The 21154-nt window shown below is 41.7% G+C and overlaps 3 protein-coding genes across 4 annotated transcripts in view; all 3 read right to left on the bottom strand.

Annotated features, from left to right (window-relative positions):
* The window catches only part of ttc28 (tetratricopeptide repeat domain 28), a 62689-nt gene extending 60125 nt beyond the window's left edge, over positions 1–2564 (bottom strand). The window contains exons 1-2 of the mRNA XM_034297042.1: positions 2551–2564; positions 1813–2182 (exon numbers count right to left, since the gene is read on the bottom strand). Coding sequence (XP_034152933.1) covers positions 1813–2182; positions 2551–2564 — 384 coding nt within the window. The remainder of the gene's footprint in view (positions 1–1812; positions 2183–2550) is intronic.
* Positions 2565–7847: 5283 nt separating this feature from the next.
* pla2g3 (phospholipase A2 group III) lies at positions 7848–13537 on the bottom strand. The gene is made up of 7 exons (XM_013137020.4): positions 12608–13537; positions 12108–12240; positions 10965–11099; positions 10160–10860; positions 9892–10027; positions 8412–8522; positions 7848–8295 (listed from the first exon to the last, which is right to left on the bottom strand). Exons 1-7 carry the CDS (start codon positions 13233–13235, stop codon positions 8073–8075), a joined length of 2067 nt encoding a protein of 688 aa, XP_012992474.3. The 5' UTR covers positions 13236–13537; the 3' UTR covers positions 7848–8072.
* Positions 13538–15706: 2169 nt separating this feature from the next.
* rph3aa (rabphilin 3A homolog (mouse), a) overlaps positions 15707–21154 on the bottom strand; it is a 29846-nt gene continuing 24398 nt past the window's right edge. For both annotated transcript variants that reach the window (XM_020053154.2, XM_013137019.3), the window contains 4 exons: positions 18984–19132; positions 17686–17767; positions 16440–16536; positions 15707–16292 (listed from right to left, as the gene is read on the bottom strand). In XM_020053154.2, the coding sequence (XP_019908713.2) occupies positions 16156–16292; positions 16440–16536; positions 17686–17767; positions 18984–19132 (465 nt within the window). In that variant the 3' untranslated portion in view covers positions 15707–16155. The remainder of the gene's footprint in view (positions 16293–16439; positions 16537–17685; positions 17768–18983; positions 19133–21154) is intronic.

The raw sequence follows: 21154 nt of genomic DNA, 5'->3' as shown, positions 1-21154 counted from the left end.
AACTATACAGAAACCATTGAATGCTGAAAGAGCAGAGGGCTACTCCCAAACAGCAGAGAGTTCCAGAGAGAATACAGGGAGGTTGTATGAGGGAAAAGCACTCCAAAGAACGTCTTTTAAACTCATGTGACTCTGCTCCATCTGAATGACAAAGACACAAAGGGCAGTCATAGCAGAGTACCAAACACACCGACAAAAGGAGAGAGGAAAAAAACTGAAAAACAAAAACACACACACATACCCATTTTCACACAGCCACACACACACTCACACAGTGTGGCTGTTGTCCCAACCTAAATGTTGACCGGGTGCAGCGGATGGGCGAGGAAGCGAGGGAGGGAACTTGACAGCAAGAGAGGAGGGAGGAGGGAGGAAGCGAGGAAGCAAGGGAGGGAACTTGACAGCAAGAGAGGAGTGCAGAAAGGAGAGAGGAAGGGAGGCCAGGCAGAAGTAAGTCGTTTTCAGAGTGGTAGTTCATTATGCCTGACCTTCACACTGACCCACAGAGAATACAGGCGCAGAATACAGCCGCAAGACACCCCCACTGGGCCAGCACACACACACACACACAGTCCCATCGTTGCAGGAATCCCAAAAATTATAACCATTCCAAATGAGATTTTCCCTAAACCTAACCCTAATTCAAACCCTAAACCCAATTGTGTCTTTCCACCTTTAACACTGAGGCTAAAACAGCATTCTTCTTAATGGCAAAATGTCCACACAGGGTCAAACCTTTTCTAGTTTTACTATTCCGGCTGGGATTTGTGGTCACCAAAATGATAGTCGCACACGCAAACATTTAAGATACTTAATTTGAGCATACAAATCAAATGTACAACTCAAAAACAATATATTATAACAATATATTGTACAATATATTTTAACAGTCTCTGTGAGAACACCTTGAGGTACAGATAATACCTTCCGCGTGCACACAAGCGCACACATGCACGCACACACTCATGCAAACACGCACACACACTCGCACACACACGCACGCACACACGCACACACGCACGCACACACACACACGCACATACACACATACACACGCACACACACACACACACACATACACACACACACACACATACACACAGCTTCCGTCAATTCTGCTCAGTATGGAGAGGGGAAGTGGAGAGGAGCTGGCCCAGACCCAGAGAGATACAAAGCCAGCCTGGAAAAACCTTTCTTGGGTCTTACTCTTTACAATGACCCCTGTGCCTTGAAACATCTCTCTGTTTCTCCTATTGAATGTATTTGTACCTCTCTCTCTGGGCTTGTGTACATTAAGCTACATTTTCAGACATATCGAAGAAGACTGACAACGCTACATTAGTTTCTTGTGTGAACTTGCAGATTTCAAAAGCTTGAGACACCACCTTCCAAGGTAACAAGACCCACATTTTCTATACAGCCCCCCTGGAGGTTTACAAGTGTGGAGACAATTGTGTTGGAGCCACATCAAGAGTTTCTGTATAGTGCGCACGTATGTCGCTCAATTTCCCATCAATTGGCACGCACAATCCTGCATAGGTCATCTCAAACATGCCAGTGTAAATTAAAATGCTATGGAAATTATTGTGCAAAAAAGCATTTTATTCTTTCTGTTTTCTATCTCATTGTCTTGTAGCTGTATGTTCTGGCCATTAACTCTACAGTTGAACTCAAGCAGGACCTTCGGGCTGAGAGCCTTCAATCCTCTCGGAATGCTCTAGAGAGTTGTTGGTTCACACAACCATTATAGCCGTCTCTTACATGATTGTCCCAATCAGCAGTCCAAAACATGTAATGGAAAGTTTGTCCTACCTTGGGCCATTTGGGGTTTAAGAGGCGGGCTTTGAGGGCGTCGTCCAGGGCTGTCTGGTACTGCCCGAGGCGGAGGTAGGCCGCAGAGCGGTTGCTGTACAGGATGCAGTTCTGAGGGTCTGCGGACAGGGCCTCCCCGTAAAGCTGAACAGCCAAGCTGTACTGCCCCCTCTGGCAGGCCTGGTTACTGCGGCGAACCGCCTCCAGAAAATCTGCCTTAGAAAGGATAGCAGGCCCGGGAGGAACGGAGGGACAAGGTTCTGCCTGATGGAGAGGGGGCAGGATAGAAGGTGCAGATGTAGAGGACGAGGGGGGGGGGAGGGGTAGGGTTGGTTGTTCGGCTAGAAGAGCGAGTGCCGAAGAGAGAGAACTGAGGTGGACAGGGGAGATGGGAGGAGTGTGGGAGTGTGGGAAAGAAAGGAGTGTGGGAATAAAAGCTCAGATATGTTTTCCAATTCAATAACATTTTCTCAACATTTCAATGATTTTACAGTCGTTATGTGTTTACCATTCCCAGAAGAGGACCAATGTCGATGTACATGACTTTCTAATACATTCCACCAAAACATCAAAGCAACGGTTTATCCAAATCTGATATGGAGCTTGTGCGTGTGTGTGTTTGTGTGTGTTTAATGTATACGTTGAGGTTAGCTCTTGGCTCTTTGTTGCCTTAACTTAGAAATGCTGCTTCCCTTCCTGATCTGCTGTTCCCAAATTTGTCCTTTGAGAATGACTTACACCAAGGCTGTCATTATCTCTCTCTCTCCCTCCCTCACACACAGTGGCTTGCTCTGTCCCAACAACTGACTGGGGCTCTAACTCACACAGTAGGAAGTTTCCACTGAGAAGAGAAAGCAGAAGAAAGTGAGAGTATGTATGTAGGTGTGTGTGTGTGTGTGTATATATATATATATATATATATATATATATATATATATATATATGCACACATATTAAACAGCAAATAAAAGACATGCTTGTACCATCTCTCTCACACACAGCTTGTATCTTCCACTTTCTGTCTTTATATGTATGTCTTTATATGTATTTCTCTCTGCCACTTTCAGACACACAAGCCCAGACAGCCAGACAGACAGACGTGGGGGCTTGTGCAGGAAAGAGGGCCATTGTGAAAATGGTGCAGCAGTTGCATTGGAACAGTAAAGCCAGAACAATCTCCACACACAAGTATACACACAGCATTTCCATGCCCCTTCCCACCCCTCCCAGCTCAGCCCAGGTCAGCAGGGAGGAACACATTCCTGAGAGAATGAAACTGGGGACCTCCTCTGACAGAGGACAGGGAAAAGTAGATGACAGAGAAAGTGAGAAAGAGCTGATGAGAAACACGAGCATGCAATGCATCATACACACACACGCGCGGGCGCGGGCGCGCAACCACAAAGGTTTTTAAACACCACTGTGCATGTTGTCACCCAAGGACCCAACTGTAAATGAGAAGGCTGTCTTATTTAATCTCATAAGCAATGTACCAATGTAACATGGTATCTCTTTTCTTCCACTGAATTGCTAGGAAATACAATGTGCTAGTATTAGCTCGATATGGGCTACTACTGAATAGCTGCGAAACTTGGACACAACATCAAACGATTCATCAAGCGCTTTGGCCGATATTGATACCGTAGGTTACTCAGCCTACATTGCAGCTATATCAATACTCTATTATACTCGTTCAGAAATAAACTTAAATTCTCTTTGATCGGGATATTGTTATATTTACCCTTTCTTTCTTAGGTCGATGCTTCTCCATTCTGGACTAGATTTAAACACAGGGGCAGCTTAAAACTTCCATCCCATGGCTGCTCACTTCCCAAACTGGACATAGAAACTCTGCGCTCGTGCACAACAATGCAGTAGGAACTCCAATCATCCGCTCTAATGTGTTCATGGACCTGAGAAAAGTGAACAGTCAAGCAATATTCCACTCAACCCGCCGCGAACCAGCTCAAGTTATTTCCCAGAAAGTGCGCCATGTTGTCAATCCGTTTTTTCCGGAGTAGGCTAACGGAATTTGTGGCCGGTGGAGGCGGGTCTCGTAGGCTGGGGCTCCACGGATGCAGCTCCAGTCGTCTCCAGGTCTCAATTACCCGTGGTGACATCAGAGAGGGGTTGAGTTACCTACCCAGCTTTTAATTTCACTGGGGAGTTGACGAAAGACATATGGTTTTCACAGTATTTTTGTAATAGATAATCAACAAATTTTCTGTATAAAAAACCTTGAAGTTCCGATTGCTTACAAGTAGGTAACTTGTGGGTGATTCAAATGTTGTTGTTTTTAAATCGAACTAAAGTAGGGCCTTATGCAATACAAATATTATTAGGTCTACTAGACAAATAAAAACAATAAACTCGTATAAATGTGAGGTGCTTTAGTGTTGAAGTAGGCCTATTTACTGATGTTATGCTACTCGTAGTAGTACTGGCGGATGTAATGGTAGGGCATATTACAGTAGATTAGGAGTAGTAATTGTAGAGTCACCATTAATTAAACCCAGAAGGATTTTTAGAATTGCTTCAAATAAGGTATGTTATTTAGGTTTTATGGGGATTATGACTCATAGTATTTCAGTTCAGTGTTGATTACCATTTACTAAATTAATCTACCAGTAAAACTGCTTGGTTTACATGAAACAACACTTTTCTTGGTTTTTGGCCAGAGAATGCATTTTCCTCAAAGCGCATTATTACTGTAGGCTACTGGCGACTTTTTCCTGGTTGTGCGAGCAGTGTGATTAGAAGCCGCATGGCTTTACAAGATGTGGAAGGGATGACAGGTTTCGACCTTCAACTATCAAGCCTGCTATGAATTGCGGCAATGAGGCAAGGCCATAACAGCAAATTTGATTTGAAAAATAAGTAATTTTTTTGTCATTTGGTCAGGCTACTTTTAAATTTAAAATATTAAGTTAGCAAGTTTTATTATAGTTTCCTGAACGTTGTTAAGCGTGATCTTCATTTAATTAATAACTTAGAAAATAAGAGAGGAAATGAATGTACATTGTGAACTATTCATTTATTTAATGTAATGCAAAACAATATGCCCAATGTTTTCCCAGTGGTTCATTTTGGGAGGAAAATTCTAATCATTCACACTTATCTTAATCTAATCCTCCGTCCGGGTCTGGTTTCATAGTGCCTCGGAATGGAACTTGTCTGGTTGGCTATGGCTGAAAAAACACCGCTGGTTTTAATTGGATGATCACTAAGTTCATCCCAGAATCATTGGAACGTCCCTCACACTGTGAACTTTAAAGTGCAAAGACTTTGTAAGGTGAGATCTAATAAGCTTTAAATATGAATCTGTCTACCTAAAGGATTCCAAGCTTTCTGTTCGCTACTGGAGTCTGACTGCAGACATACAAAAAACGCTATTTTCACGGGTTCACAAACAATCGCAGTTGCGAGTGGATTGTTAAAATAAACTGGGCTATCAGTGTATTTAAGGTAAGCTACCTTTATTGTTAGCATTTTAGTTTGTCCAGCTACATAGCTAGTTAGCTTGGCTAACTGCCTATCATTTACTGAAGCGATATTCAATCTAAAATAACTTTTAAAAAGGCGAATAGATGTTCAGAAATTTAATTTAATACAAGTATGAAATATATCATATAAAGTTGGCCTATTTAATGTGGTCACAGAAAACTCCCATACACTGTATGCTCAATACACTTTGCTGGGACCAGCGGGACATAGACCCTGAGAGGTGTAACAAAGTCATGCTACTGTGTAAACTAACAATTAGTGTGTGCAAGAAGCAAGTAAAAAGGTGCATTGGGGGCCTCTAGTGGCCAGCACAAATAATGCCCCATATAGTAACACCATTATAATAAAAGACCCACTGAGGTCAATTTACTGCTTCTTGTTTTCAGTTGATAGGACTGGAACCAGGTGTGGTTTGCTACAATATCCCATTCTATGAGTTGTGCATGCTAAGATTATGTTCTGCACAGTCATGTACCCTGCGATTCTTGACAATTTCTTTTGACCTCTCATTAAAAGCAGTTTTTGCTCACAGGACTATTATTGACTGGATGTTTTTATTTGTTCTGCCATTTTATCCCAGTTTTATTTCACATGGCTTGGCATTTGGCAAAACCAAGACGAGACAAAATGTTGTCTGTCACTACTGCCTTCTGCCATGGAAGCGTCAGTTGTTGCATTGAAGTTGCGTAGGTGACAGACACCCAGTTGACATTGAGGGAGTTGCTACTATGGTAACTGTCATTTTGTGGCTCGGCTTTCTGCTACTCAGGCTGTGAACCTCGTGTAACTTCTTTGATGAGCAGTCCAACAGTCAGTGCTGGTGCCAACAATATTGACTCCACCAAGGTGCTCCATCAGAATTTCATGTCCTTCTTGAATTGACAGCAGGTGAAAAAGTTTGCATTGAGGTTTCAGTGTCTTTGAAAGTGGGTTGCTCGACCACACAGAACGGCTGTTGACCCTCACAGATTAAATGAATGACAAGCTGGTCATTGGTCGCTTCTGAGACATGTCTGTCCCCTGCCCTGGGCATCTTGTCGGTTACCCTAGCTTGCTGAAGGGGTTTTCGATTGTCCCTGGGTCTGCTGATTATTACTACTTATTATTATTGCGTGCAGGGGTGAGGTGATTGCACTCCATCTCTTTGATGGAATTTTCTTCTGTAAACCAAAATTCCATCAAAACGTGCAAAATGAACGTCACAACCTCATGATGAAAACAGTTTGAACCGACCGATCACGTTACACATACATAGCACACATACACTAACATTTGCATGATATGTACAAGAAACGTTACTTGTGACACACTGATTCCAATCAAGTCATTGTTTTTCTTTTTTTTGTACCCGTTTTTTCTCCCCTCCCAGTTCTGTTGATGTCCACGCCCGGCGCCACGAGTCAGGGGGGGGGGGGGGCAAAGGGAGCATTGCCCGCTTAGATAGAAACTCGTGCCCCCTCAGTTTTGTTTCCCCATATACACAGCCGATGTTATATTGAAATACACCGGGTCCGGTCATCACAGTCACACGTTACGATCGACTTTACAAGCGTTAATGCAGTGTTTAGACATGCTCCATCATTTATTATAAAATGCACCCTCGGTCATCTCATCCTGGCGCCGGACCTGTTGATGTCCCAATCCTTGATTATGGGCTGGCCTCCTCACAGGAACTCCACAGGAGGTTCGGCAGAGTCGAAAATTGATACTAATTGATGTATGTTATGCACGTCTTACCAAGCTGTTATGCTTCTTATCACTGCTGGCTCAACCAGAGGGTATTTGCCAGGAGGCCTACGTACATCCTGGTGGTGGACAACCACAATTCGGCTTGCAGTCTGACCTACAACAAGGAGTTTTTAGATTGCCACCCCATCTGACATTCACCAATCCACCCACGGAGCTAAGCCAATTTGCGCCAATTACACTTCTTTCTGCGGCACCCTGGTGCACTGTCCGTACATGATAATGATGTGTCAGGCCATAGAGCCACAGAATTCAATGTCTGACTTATGTCTTACTGGCAAGATGGTGGAGCTATAACAAGCTTATATACAAGCTTATAACAAGCCTTATCCCATTTGACCTAAAGAAATGAAATTCAGTACCTAGGTTCCTCTAAAAGGAAATGTGGCCTCCATGGCCTATGAACTCTGCCATGATGAATTCTCTGCAATTTAGATGTTTAAAAAAAACTCTACATTAGTCACATCCCCAATTTTCATGTGATATGGAAAAAGTATGCACCTTGTCACAGAGATCCAAAATTACACTAATTGGCCAAAAAGGGGGTGTTGCATAATTTATGGGTGACACCTTTTTTACCGCTGTTTTGTTTGCAATATTTTTTTCTAAACTTATTTTTAAAAGCATGAAAATCCAATAATGCAGTTGTACACTTTGAATTAGCTTAATAATATAACACGTTTTAAATTAAAGTAATCAAACTGAAATACAACCACGACTTATGTTTGCAGGCTATTTCAGCCTGTTTATTGAACAGTTAACAAGTAATACATAAAATGAGTCCATTGACAATGATATGGCATCAATTTATTTACAGACAAAATATTGGGCGAATGTTGAGCAAAGACAGTGGGTAAAAAACAATAATCTTACACTATGTACATTCAACTTACATATTTACAGCAGGAAGCCCCAATACAACAACTATTTACAACTTGTATCAGAACTGTTTGTTAGTAGTCATATTTCTATATATGAGGAAAGGGAATGCCTTATCAAATCAGGGAACATTACATGACATTAGGGCTGCACCCCCTACACTTTTTGTGCTTCCTGGTCTTGTGTACATTGGGTTGTGTCATCCTCAGGCACAGCTTGTGTAGTCGGACCAAGTGGTATTTACGTTTGGCTCGTCTAGATATGGGCCCCCTGCTGTTCCGCCCAAGGTCTTCACCAGTCCTCTGCAGCCTCTCCAGCTGGGTAGGAGAGGGTTGGACCAGAGCAGCTGAACAGCTGTAGGCAAAGGAAACAGACGGTTACAAGCCCTGGTGTGTGTACATGAGACAGACAGAGAGAGAGCGAGAGAGAGCTTGAGTGTGTGTGTGCCTGCGAGTGTGGAGTTTAGTGACCTTGTAGTCCGTTGTGTACAGTCCTGTGGTTGTAATGTGAAACAGGATGGAGAGACGTACTCCAGCAGGATCCTAGACAAAGGCTTCTGCTGAACTAGACCGTCAAACAATCTAGAAGAGAGGTGGATTTATTTGGGTGAGGTCCAGACTTTTCCACTGTTGCCCAACTACATTTCCACTGTGTTTCGTCAAACATTTAGCAACAACTGCTTTCCTTTTCTGTCTGGCGCTAGACAGACAATCAATTCAGCAATAGGACAAATACAGTATTTCCATAATCCATTATTTCATTTATCCACAACGTTGCATACAGACAGCTGTGTGTTACTGTCACTGCCCCTCTCTGGCTATTCCCTGAGTCTCTTCATACTGTGTTACTCTGTAATAGTGACCTGAGTCTCTTCATACTGTGTTACTCTGTAATAGTGACATGAGTCTCTTCATACTGTGTTATTCTGTAATAGTGACCTGAGTCTCTTCATACTGTTATTCTGTAATTGTGACCTGAGTCTCTTCATACTGTGTTATTCTGTAATAGTGACCTGAGTATCTTCATACTGTGTTATTCAGTAATAGTGACCTGAGTCTCTTCATACTGTGTTATTCAGTAATAGTGACCTGAGTCTCTTCATACTGTGTAATTCAGTAATAGTGACCTGAGTCTCTTCATACTGTGTTATTCAGTAATAGTGACCTGGGTCTCTTCATACAGTTATTCTGTAATAGTGACCTGAGTCTCTTCATACTGTGTTATTCAGTAATAGTGACATGAGTCTCTTCATACTGTGTTATTCAGTAATAGTGACCTGAGTCTCTTCATACTGTGTTATTCAGTAATAGTGACCTGAGTCTCTTCATACTGTGTTATTCTGTAATAGTGACCTGGGTCTCTTCATACAGTTATTTTGTAATAGTGACCTGAGTCTCTTCCTACTGTGTTACTCTGTAAAAGTGACCTGAGTCACTTCATACTGTGTAATTCAGTAATAGTGACCTGAGTCTCTTCATACTGTGTTATTCAGTAATAGTGACCTGGGTCTCTTCATACAGTTATTCTGTAATAGTGACCTGAGTCTCTTCATACTGTGTAATTCAGTAATAGTGACCTGAGTCTCTTCATACTGTGTTATTCAGTAATAGTGACCTGGGTCTCTTCATACAGTTATTCTGTAATAGTGACCTGAGTCTCTTCATACTGTGTTATTCAGTAATAGTGACCTGAGTCTCTTCATACTGTGTTATTCAGTAATAGTGACCTGAGTCTCTTCATACTGTGTTACTCTGTAATAGTGACCTGAGTCTCTTCATACTGTGTTACTCTGTAATAGTGACCTGAGTCTCTTCATACAGTTATTCTGTAATTGTGACCTGAGTCTCTTCATACTGTGTGACTCTAATAGTGACCTGAGTCTCTTCATACTGTGTTATTCTGTAACAGAGACCGGAGTCTCTTCATACTGTGTTATTCAGTAATAGTTACCTGCTGATACAGGTGCAGTGGTAGAGGCTCCTGGGTTCTGGGTTGAACAGACCGTATCTCTTCTGATGAGGGGGGATCTTAAATGGGCAGTCATCCAGGTCTCTGTACACATTGCACACATGCACACTCTGGCCCCCTACACAGAGACGACACAGGGAAATCACAATGTAATGTAGTGCAGCTTGGTCAAGTACACTTAAAAGTACACCTTGAGACAGACACGTTAGACAGACTGGCAGGCAGACCGACAAAGTTCCCTTTCACTTGCCTGTGGTGGCTTTGTCCTGCTCAGACTGAGGCTGAGTGGCCTCATTGGGTTGGGTGGGTTTAGCCGGTGACGCTAATCCCGGGCGCGAGGCCGAGCTTAATGTGACTGGTGTTGAGATGCTACCCTGGGCACCTGTAGCAGCGATGGTGCCAGTGGTAGAGTTGGGCGAGGCGGAGCCCGTCGTGGCGGAGGTAAGAGCGAATGGACGGGCCTCCCCAGAGACAGGGTGGGCGACAGGGGAGCCAGTGGCTGATGTTGACCTCCGACCCCCCGCGGTGAGGTCTGCTGGGCGAGCACTGGACGGATTGACGGAGGGGGAATGGGTGGGGGACTGAGTGGTGGTGGGGGACTGAGAGGTGGTGGGGGACTGAGTGGTGGTGGGGGACTGAGAGGTGGTGGGGGACTGAGTGGTGGTGGGGGACTGAGAGGTGGTGGGGGACTGAGTGGTGGTGGGGGACTGAGTGGTGGTGGGGGACTGAGTGGTGGTGGGGGACTGAGTGGTGGTGGGGGAGGGTAAGATGGAGGGAGAGGAGGAGGGGAATGGAGAGGTGGAGGTATCGGAGGAGGTGGGGGTGGAGATGGCACGGGTTGTGTGGTCAACTTGCTGGTCCTCCGGGTGTAGATCAGATTCCAGTTGGGTGGAGTTGTAGGGGGTGGCCGGATGTACCTCAGCGTACAAAGACATGGCGTACTCTTGACACCTGCCATAGACAGCAACTATGTAGGATCAGGCTCTGTTGACAACGTTGTTACATAATCCACTTGGTGAACAAACATAGGTGAGGTGTTGGAGGTCATCACTCACATGCCAAACCAGCTCCTCTGAGAGCACTGTAGTCTTTGGGAGAACTCGAAGCAGGACATCTGTAGCAGGTTGAAAAAGGTGTATCCCACGACGTCCGAAATACGCTCCTCTGCCCCCAGTAGACACGCACGAAACCTATGCAACACATTGTTAACGCATTAATAACACTAACAAGGAATTTATGTAATGGATCAACTTGAGAAATGTCACACCTAGTCTTTATCTTATGTTTCATTACAGGGACCAATGATATTTTGTTCATTTTGAAGCTGTTTTGTAAAAAACTAATAAAACATATTTCTCTAAAGTTACACCGCTACCAAATGTTTACTTGTAAAACCATAAACCATTACTTTTTATGAAACCATAATTGAATGATATACTCTTTTCCAGGTGGCGATTAGATGAACAGATAGCAACAGTCACACTGGACGTATAATATTACTTCCCAAGCAAAGTCCAATTCTTTTGAGTCTTAGACATTGTGACTGTGAATCTCAAGAAGAAGCATCAGACTTTTTCTTCTCTTTATCTCATCTCCACCTCTTCCTTGACTTCCTCCTCCATCACCCATTCCATCTGCACCCCCACACTATCACTCCCTCCATTTACCTCCTCCATCACCCATTCCATCTGCACCCCCACACTATCACTCCCTCCATCTACCTCCTCCATCACCCATTCCATCTGCACCCCAACATTATCACTCCCTCCATCTACCTCCTCCATCACCCATTCCATCTGCACCCCCACACTATCACTCCCTCCATCTCCCTCCTCCATCACCCATTCCATCTGCACCCCCACACTATCACTCCCTCCATCACCCATTCCATCAGCACCCCAACACTATCACTCCCTCCATCTACCTCCTCCATCACCCATTCCATCTGCAACCCCCACACTATCACTCCCTCCATCTACCTCCTCCATCACTGCCCCAGTAGATCTCACCACGGGGGTAAGATTCAAACATTCAGGTTCTGAACATAATAACGGCAACCCGATACCAAGTTCATCAGAGTCGTGTCTCCGTCTGGCATTTCACAGCTTGAAAAAGTACATCATTTTCAGAATGTTTTTGAGAGGCTGAAGTTCCCTCGTGAGATTCAGTCACAGAGTCACTTGTAAGATGAAGCCTACCTGCTGTCACAGTCACAGTGGGACAGGGTAAAGATGTTTTTGTTGAAGATTCCATAGTTGGCTTCAAACGACAGGATGGTATCCTGACAATGGTCGTGCTCCCTGCAGCAGCTGTCTGTCTGCTCAAACACACCTACCCCGGGAAAATGAACAGGAAAGAGTGAGCACCAAAAACAACAGCAGCAACAACAAATGATCCAGGTTCGGCCAATCTGAAATATTATGAAAAAAACTGTATAACTACTGGGCACATTAACTATTTTCATCACATTATTCTGGAAAGCCCACAATTACAAGTTATATTAAAAGGGGACCTTGGTACTGGCCCCTTGGGTTGGTGGGATAGGTACTTGTATAGGTACTTTTGTATTCAAAACAAGACCCTCCCTTGTTGTCCTCCCACAATTTCAAATCTGTCAAGCAAACATGCTAACATTGAGTATCTTAATAAAGGAAACCAGATCTGATTAGTTATCACAGATACAAAAGTAACCACATACCTAAATCATCATACGTCTCTGCTTTATTTCCTGCACCGCACCAAAGCGTACCGGGGACGATGAAACCTCTTTTTACGCGCCTGTGTGCGTGCGTCAACATCTTAGAACTGTCCCCACGATTGTGATTTTGAATCGCTGATGACCTGACAAATTCCTCAGCAACACTCCGTCCCTGCCTCCTATTACTATTTGTCTCTTTGGGTTTCTCGTATGCTACTCCACTGGCTGGACGTTTGATGACGATTGGAGAACTAAGGTAAGCGCACGGTGTTTCCGGCCCAAACAGCAGACTGAAATCAAACCGTTTCCCGTGACTGCCAGAGAAGTCTCCGGTGATGCCCTTCTCCCGACACAAAAACTCGTAGTTGTCTGTAACGGCTGTGTCCTCGCTCACAACGCAGTTTAGCAATGTATTTTCCACTGACCACACACTGTGGTATAGATTAAGTGATGTGGAGGCGGAATAGGGATCGGTGGCATGCCGGAGGAAGTTTACGTGTGTCTCGCCGTTCAACGTGACTTTAATCCAGAAACAGAAATCCCGTGTATCTTCTGCAGAGGTCAAACTTGGAGAAGCACCTGTTATTAATAAGCCGAAAGTAGAAAACAATAAGAAGATGATGTGCATTTTTCATGCACCAATAAAAGCACGTTCCTTTTGGTTAATGAATATTGACAATTAAATGCACAGTCATTGTTAATAATTAGTAGAAACACCTCGGCATAGGCTGTTAATTAGAATTATCGCATAATTATTTAAGATTAATTATTGCTGCAATCTGAAGTTGCATTTGAACAACTTCACTAAGCAGCAAATTAACAACAGCTCACACTGTGGATGTCTGAGAGACATGCCGCTTTTAAACTGGTGTAGTAGCCGGGGCTTTACCACCGTTCTGGCATGACGTAATGCCATGCGTTTGAAGTGACCGTGTGGTGAATTTGTATTCATGATTGATGCAAATTAAGGTAGCCTACCTCTTACAACACACACACACACACACATCCATATAAACCTGATAATTGTCAATAAATGAATATGATGTATTATATTATTTATACTGGATGATGATCATAATAATAAAAAACAAATATTAAAATAAATTGCCATCCTTATCATCTTCGGAAATAAAAAGATAACCATTTCAATATTATCGATGTCTTCTCATTGGTGCAAAATATGAGGTGTTTGAAGAAGGTTTTTATGTCATCCAATAATATTGCAGAAAGTACAGTTACAGTTCTATTCTTATATTTATTTTAGGTTGGCTTTTTATCTGTATATATATATATATATATATATATATATATATATATATATATATATATATATATATATATATATATATATATCTGATACACAGATATACATATATATGTATATATATATATGTATATATATGTGTATATTTATATATATATATATATATATATATATATATATATATGTATGTATAACTGTGTATCAGATATATATATATATACACACAGATAAAAAGCCAACCTTTTTATCTGCCAACATAAAACCCAACATAAAATAAATATAAGAATAGAACTGTAACTGTACTTTCTGAAATATTATTGGATTACATAAAAACCTTCTTCAAACACCTCACATTTTGCACTTAAATAAATATACATATTTATAGATATACTTATAAAATGTTTGCCAGTATCCATAGTAGCTCTGAATGTCTCATTGAATGTTTAGGTTTGTTAGAGGAAATGGTGCTCTATGGACACAGAAAGGCTCATGTGGCCTTCTTCTTAAAGAGTTCTGATGTATGTTGATGTAGAACCTAAATCACAGGTGGTATACCAGAGAGAGAACATCAAGTCTGTTCAATTACTTAAATGTAAAGTCTAAAGTGAAAGGTGGCTGATTCTTCACAGGCCAAAAAGTCTGTGAACTTTTACCTAGTTGGAGAAGAAAAGAGGTTCAATATGATGTTGATCAAGAGATACAAAGTTCACCTGTGCGCCTGCCCATTGCTTAAACCTCACCTGATTCACACAAAGGTCCTGCCATGTCACAGATGCTGCTATTGGTTAACTCAAACAGGGGATTTCACAGATTGTAACATTAAAAATGTGCATGCTCTCTCCTGAGGTCATTATGACAATGACAAAAGGGAGATACTGTATTTATAGTCATATGCATGTATCCAATACAGCCAGAAATCATCTGCTTCATACTGTAGTTGGAAATAAAAGTAATATTCCAGTCAATGTCAACACATCTTTACAGTTACATTTTTTATTTTACTCTATATCCCATTATTGTTTAACATATCACAGATCATTTTACATTTGAGAATGTTAAGTAATTAACCCTACAGCAGGTCAATGAATACATCATATAATCTAGACAGGGCAGACCGCACTCAGCATATATTTTGTGCACATTAGTTTTCTGTTTGTCTCAGTAAGAAGCAGTGCAGTGCATTATGCCCTTGTCTACCACGCCGTTTAAATAGTATTTCGTCAGGCTTGAAATAATTGATTTGTTCTATGACAGAGAGACAGAAAGAGAGGGACAGAGAGTGAGAGATAGGAAAGGAGAAAGAGAGAAACATCTAAGTCCGTGCATTCCAGGTTTCTATATTCCATGGTTCTTAGATGAGCTAATGCGTCTATAACACCTGACATGTTATCAACATAAACTGCTAACACTATGTAAACATGTTCATACATCAATAACATCCACATATATGCTCTTTTGAACACATTGTTGGTATACAGTAACACAACTGAAGATCATATGCTTTGGCAAAGCATTCACTAGTACCAAGCAGTCACAGTGTAAAAGTATAATACTATAGAAGTATATGACCATGTCATAACACTGTACAGCACAGTCCAGGTTAGTAGTCAGGGATAAAGTTATCAGTTATATAATGTCATGTATATAATATCATCTACACGATATAATCTATATTATGTCATCTACATAATATCTATATAATGCAATCTCTATAATGTAATCCATATCTTCTCATCTATATATTGTCATGTATAAATCATCTATATAATGTCATCCATATCATGTCATCTATGTCATGTCATCCATATCATATCATCTATGTCATGTCATCTATATAATGCATCCATATCATGTAATCTATGTCATATCATTTATGTCTGTGGTGGGAGAGGAAGTGGGGAGTCCTTGAGTTGAGACTGAGGTAGGGAAGGAGAGTGTAGCAGCACATTGTTGCCTGAAGTCAGCCTTTTTGAAATCATAATATTGCACCCTATTCATTCAAATCTGGTTTCCAGGATTTAGGGATCAGTGAAACAGACCACTTTCATCCAGAAGAATTAGAGCATGCTGTAAGTACAGAAGAGAGACAGTTCCTTTTTCTTTCATTGTAAATACTTTACTGAAAGTAGGATAACCTAGATTGGAAGACAAAATCATATATTTGATATGAAGATTGTAATGGCTTTGGGTGGATAAATCTAGGAGGGAGAAATTGGCGAAGGGAAAGGGAGGAGCCATGAGAAGGAGGAGACATGAGGAGGACGGAAGTAAAAAAGTTCACATCTCAGTCATCTGTGTCCTTGATAGTGCTGTCGTTGAGGAGGACATGCCAGCGCTCAATCTTCTTATCCTTGTTCTTCAGACACTCGTACCAGTGCTTCAGACATTCCCCTTTGGCTGTGATGCCCAGCTGACATCCACCTGAAGGGGTTTAAAAGGTAGTATTTTGAATTAGTCTTGAAAACTAAACAATTTACAGTAGTTTGTCAAACCTTAAATCAGGAATAATCAGCCACCCCACACACCAATGCAAATGATGGATTTAACTATATCATAGTTCCAACTCACCAATGAAATCATTAGATGTTCCCAGGTCATAATCCCAGACAGTAAGGTCCAGGGTTTTCTTGGCTAGCTCACCATGTTTGATCTCATAGCTGAACTCCTGCAACACAACCCCAGCTGTAATACTCCATTCTCGGTGCGTAGACACAGAATGGACGTTTATTTACTGATGGGGCAACTTGAGGTGACATTTTTACATGACCCTCCCATTGTATTGTAACAAATCAAACTCCACATTGATATCCGAAAACACTGTTCATTAGGAGAGACCAAAGATTTTGGATGTAATTATGGCCAGCATTTTGCCTGATTTAACCAAAACTGAATCAATAGATGTAGAGTTTATTGTGACTTGCACTTTCCTGTAAGAGACAGCAACAAAAATGTACCAGTCAGTATTCTGCAAAGATACATCAGACCTTTGTCAGTAATGCTTACTGCGTTGTTGGCACTGAAACATGAATTTACATTTGGGGCATTAAGGCCTACGGCAGAAAGTCCTTAAGATGCAGTATATGTTACATAAACGAAAAGCCCAGCTGGCATTTGAGACCTAACAAGTAGATTTAGCCTAGGAGGGAAATGGGATCAGAAACTTCTTGTAAGGTTCAAACAGCAGCGAGGAAGCAGCAACTCATCTAAATGGTAAAACCTCTAGGCTTCCATGTCCTAGCCACTGTATCAGAATTATGGATTCATTGGTTTTACCCCTGGTTGAGCCTACAGTAGTTTGGCAGGTTGTTAAAATGAACTGTATATAGTTTAGACCTTTGCTTTTCACTTTAATGCATTCTTAATGTCATTGATTTATTTTGTAGGTCTCACTGCTAGTATATAGGTCGAGATGTACATCTTTGATAAATATGGGAATAGTGAATGACCATTATGAAACCTATTAACTGTGAGGTGAGCCTTGGTACTGTATTATTCCTATGGTACTGACTGGCTGGACCTTCTGTCTATGGTCCTGATGATGAATATGGTTTCTGCCGTTTTAATAACCATATCTAATTTTTGGGGTATTATACAAATACCCAGCCTAAAACCCAAAAAAGCTAGTAAAAATATATTGTGTGACTGTGGCATAGGACAAAACTTCCCAAAGCAACAAAAACAGATAAAGGTTTGTAAACCATATCCTATTTTAGGCCTGCCCCCCTGAAAATGAATTTTAAAATCTTCCTTAAGACTTGGTACTAACAAAATATGGGTATTTATTCCAAATATTGTGTTATATTGTGAATCAAACCTCATTGAACTCAGGGTTCAGAGTCTTCTTCTTAATCTGAGTCTTGTTTTTGGCTTTCTTCCCCATGTCTGGTTTCAGACAGCTGCCGGCACAATCACAGGAAATAATCAATAAATTTGTTCAACCATCAATCAACCATCAATATTGTACTGCTGTAGGACAAGAATATATGAGAATCTAGTGAGCTCAATCATGTCTGTTGTGAGGCATGTTATAACATTTCAGGTGTCCGTGAATATATATAAAGATATATATGCAGACACTGATGCAGTGTAGATATAACATTGTCAAATACAGTGCCTTCAGAAAGTATGCCTTCACTTGTCAAAATGTCTTGGTATTATTTACTTAATTTATAATGAATCTACACACAAAACCACATAATAAAAATTAAAGGTAAAAAATTGCCTATTCATTAATAATAAAATATTGAAATATCTCATGTACGTAAGTTTTCAGACCCCTTGCCATGACACTCCCCATTGAGCTCAGATTCATCCATGTCTCTAGAAACTGATTCCAGTCCATCTGTGGAAAATTCAATTGTTTGGACTTGCTTTAAAAAGGCACACACCTGTCTACATACGGTCCCATATGACACAGAGAAGGTTATAAAAAATTGCTGAATCACTGAAAGTTCAGAGAAGCATAGTGGGCTCTATCATTGTGAAATAGAAGAAGTTTAGAATCACCAAAATTCTTTATAGAGCTCGCTGTCTGGCCAAACTAAGTAACGTGCAATAAAAATTGTGACAAAGAATCTGACAGCCTGGACAACCATCTCTGCAGCACTCCATCAATCAGGCCTTTATGGTAGAGTGGTAAGACAGAAGTCACTCTTGAGTAAAAGGCATGCGATATGCCATGTGATGTACTCTGAAATCATGAAGAAAAAGATTCCTGAAGATCACATTTCACCAACACTCCCCATCCAATCTGACAGGGCTTGAGAGGATCTACAAGGAATAATGGGAGGAACAGCCCAAATCCAGGCATGCTAAGGTGGTAGAGGCATACCCTGGAAGGTTGAAAGCATTGTCAAAAGAACTTCTTCAAAGTACTGAATAATGGGTCTGAATGATAGATAATAAATAAGTAAATTATAAATACACTGGCACAGATTTATTTAAAAAAAAAATTCACTTAGTCATTTGTCATATTGTGTATAGATTGATAGCAAAAAAGGCATTAAACAAATAGTATATAACACAACTTTCTGAAGCCACTGTATGCATTCTGTAAATGTTATACACAGATATACTTCAGATGCTCAGCATAGATATAAATGCTGTACATACACCTTAACGAAGGGGTCTGAGTAACCATTAGAGTCCATGGCTGCCAGGTGGGCACAGCGAACCACTCCCACGATCAGACGCCCCTGCTGAGTGCTGTAGGTCAGAGAGACCAGGATACGACCCCTCTCCTCTGCTTCATCCTCCTTCACCTGAAGGGCGCACACACACACACACACACACAGATTTAGACAGCAAACTGGATAGAAATCCACTAGGATAAGACAGATGTTTATAGCATGCACTGAATGACATGAACTGTAAGTCTTGCTGGATAACAGATTGTGCTAAATGACTAAAATGTGAAAAAGTCGGGTATATATGTAATCTTTTCATGTCTGTATGTAATCTCTCCATTACTGATCCTCACAACAGATCGGTCTATAATCCTACAAAAGGTATTTATCTTTTGAAGACAACAACAAACAGCAAAGCAAATAAATCTAATGGCTGCAGAAACATACTCCCTCTCTTCAACTTTAGATGTACACACTACCCGTCAAATCTTTTAGAACACCCCCTTTTTCCATTATTTAGACATTTAAGCAGTTCAACTCCAGTGAGTAATCTGAAATGGAAGGTACGTGGTTAGAAAAAAGTTTAGGTTACCAAAATCTGAAAGATAATTGACATTTCAGAGTTATATAAAAGGCCTTTCTCAGGGAACACTTAATGGGTTAACAACTTAGAGCTGTTCTGCAGCAGTGGAAACAAATTAAGCTTGGAACACTGATGCAAACAATTCTGACATGTGTCCCAACTTTTGTTGATTACTTACAAACCCTCTGTCTGTATAAAAGCAGTATTGGAACAGACTGTGTTACTACACCCTCTTAAGAATTATTTGGACAGTATTGTACTGCAGGAAGTTGTATATTGCTATCATAATGGCAAGAAAAATTAACAAAAGAAGACAGACACACAGACCATTATGACCCTTAAAAGTGAAGGTCTTTCCTTTACAGAAATTGCAAAGAAAGCCAAGGTGTTAGTGAGTACAGTTTCCTAAACCATGAAAAGTAACTTGGAAACTGGAGGAAACTCTTGACAGGAAGATGTCTGGCAGACCAAAAGTTACAACAGAAACAAAAGACATGTTTCTGAAAGTCAACAGCTTGCATAATAGGCATTTCACAGGACAACAGCTTCAAGCACAGTTTAATACTGGTAGAAGTAAGCAAGTCTCAGTTTCAACTGTGAAGAGAAGACGGCAGGTCTACCATCCCAAGATGGCAAAATAAGAAAAAAAGACTTCTGGGGAGGATTCACCGCCAATGGACTACTGAAGACTGGAAGGAGGTCTTATGGACCGATGCATCAATTGAAATCTTCGGTTCATCACGTAGGGTTTTTGTACGCCGTCGAGTAGGCGAAATAATGGTTCCTCAGCGTGTGACACCAACTGTTAAACATGGAGGAGGAAACGTGATGGGTCTGTTTTCCTGGATCTGGAGTCTACAACTTGCACAGAGTGGCACCCTTAACCAAAACGGCTACCACAGCATTTTGCAGCACCCTGCAAAACTCTCTGGTGTACATTTACTTGGTCATGGGTTCATCCCGCTGCAAGACAATGACCAAAAACATACCTCCAGGCTGTCAGAACTACCTTAGAAGAAGATGGTAGGCTTCAAATCATGGAATGGCCAGCATAGTCTCCAGAAATAAACCCCATCAAAATGGTTTGGGATGAACTGGGCAGGAGGGTGAAAGCAAGGCAACCTTTTGTGGGAACTTCTGAAACGATGTTGGGAATAACTTTCCAAACAATTCTATTTCCATTTTAGAAAGAATGCCACAAGGCGATCTGCAAAATGGGGCTACTTTAATGAGTCAAAAATGTTGATTCAGTTTTATTAAAAAAAAGATTCCTCTCCTTGAACTGCCACCTTAACGTGGTGGAGGGGTTTGAGTACCCGAGTGACCCTAGGAGCTATGTTGTCTGGGGCTATATGCCCCTGGTAGGGTCTCCCAAGGCAAACAGGTCCTAGGCGATGGGTCAGACTAAGAGCGGTTCAAAAACCCCTTAATGAAGAAGAAAATTGTGTGTCCTGTGACGTCGCCCGGCATGGCGCAGCCGGGGCCCCACCCTGGAGCCAGGCCCGGGGTTGGGGCTCGTTCGCGAGCGCCTGGTGGCCGGGCCTTTCCCCATGGGGCCCGGCCGGGCCAAGCCC

Source organism: Esox lucius, chromosome 14, assembly GCF_011004845.1.
Source record: "Esox lucius isolate fEsoLuc1 chromosome 14, fEsoLuc1.pri, whole genome shotgun sequence".
NCBI lineage: Eukaryota > Metazoa > Chordata > Actinopteri > Esociformes > Esocidae > Esox > Esox lucius.
This window is presented reverse-complemented; position numbering and strand designations above follow the sequence as displayed.

Coding starts and splice junctions, on each gene's coding strand:
- pla2g3 (XM_013137020.4), bottom strand. CDS start 13,235: ATGCACATCATCTTCTTATTGTTTTCTACTTTCGGCTTATTAATAACA. Junction 10,861..10,964: donor CAGAGGAGCTGGTTTGGCAT/GTGAGTGATGAC, acceptor TGTCTATGGCAG/GTGTCAAGAGTACGCCATGT. Junction 8,523..9,891: donor CACTGCACCTGTATCAGCAG/GTAACTATTACT, acceptor CCTCTCTTCTAG/ATTGTTTGACGGTCTAGTTC.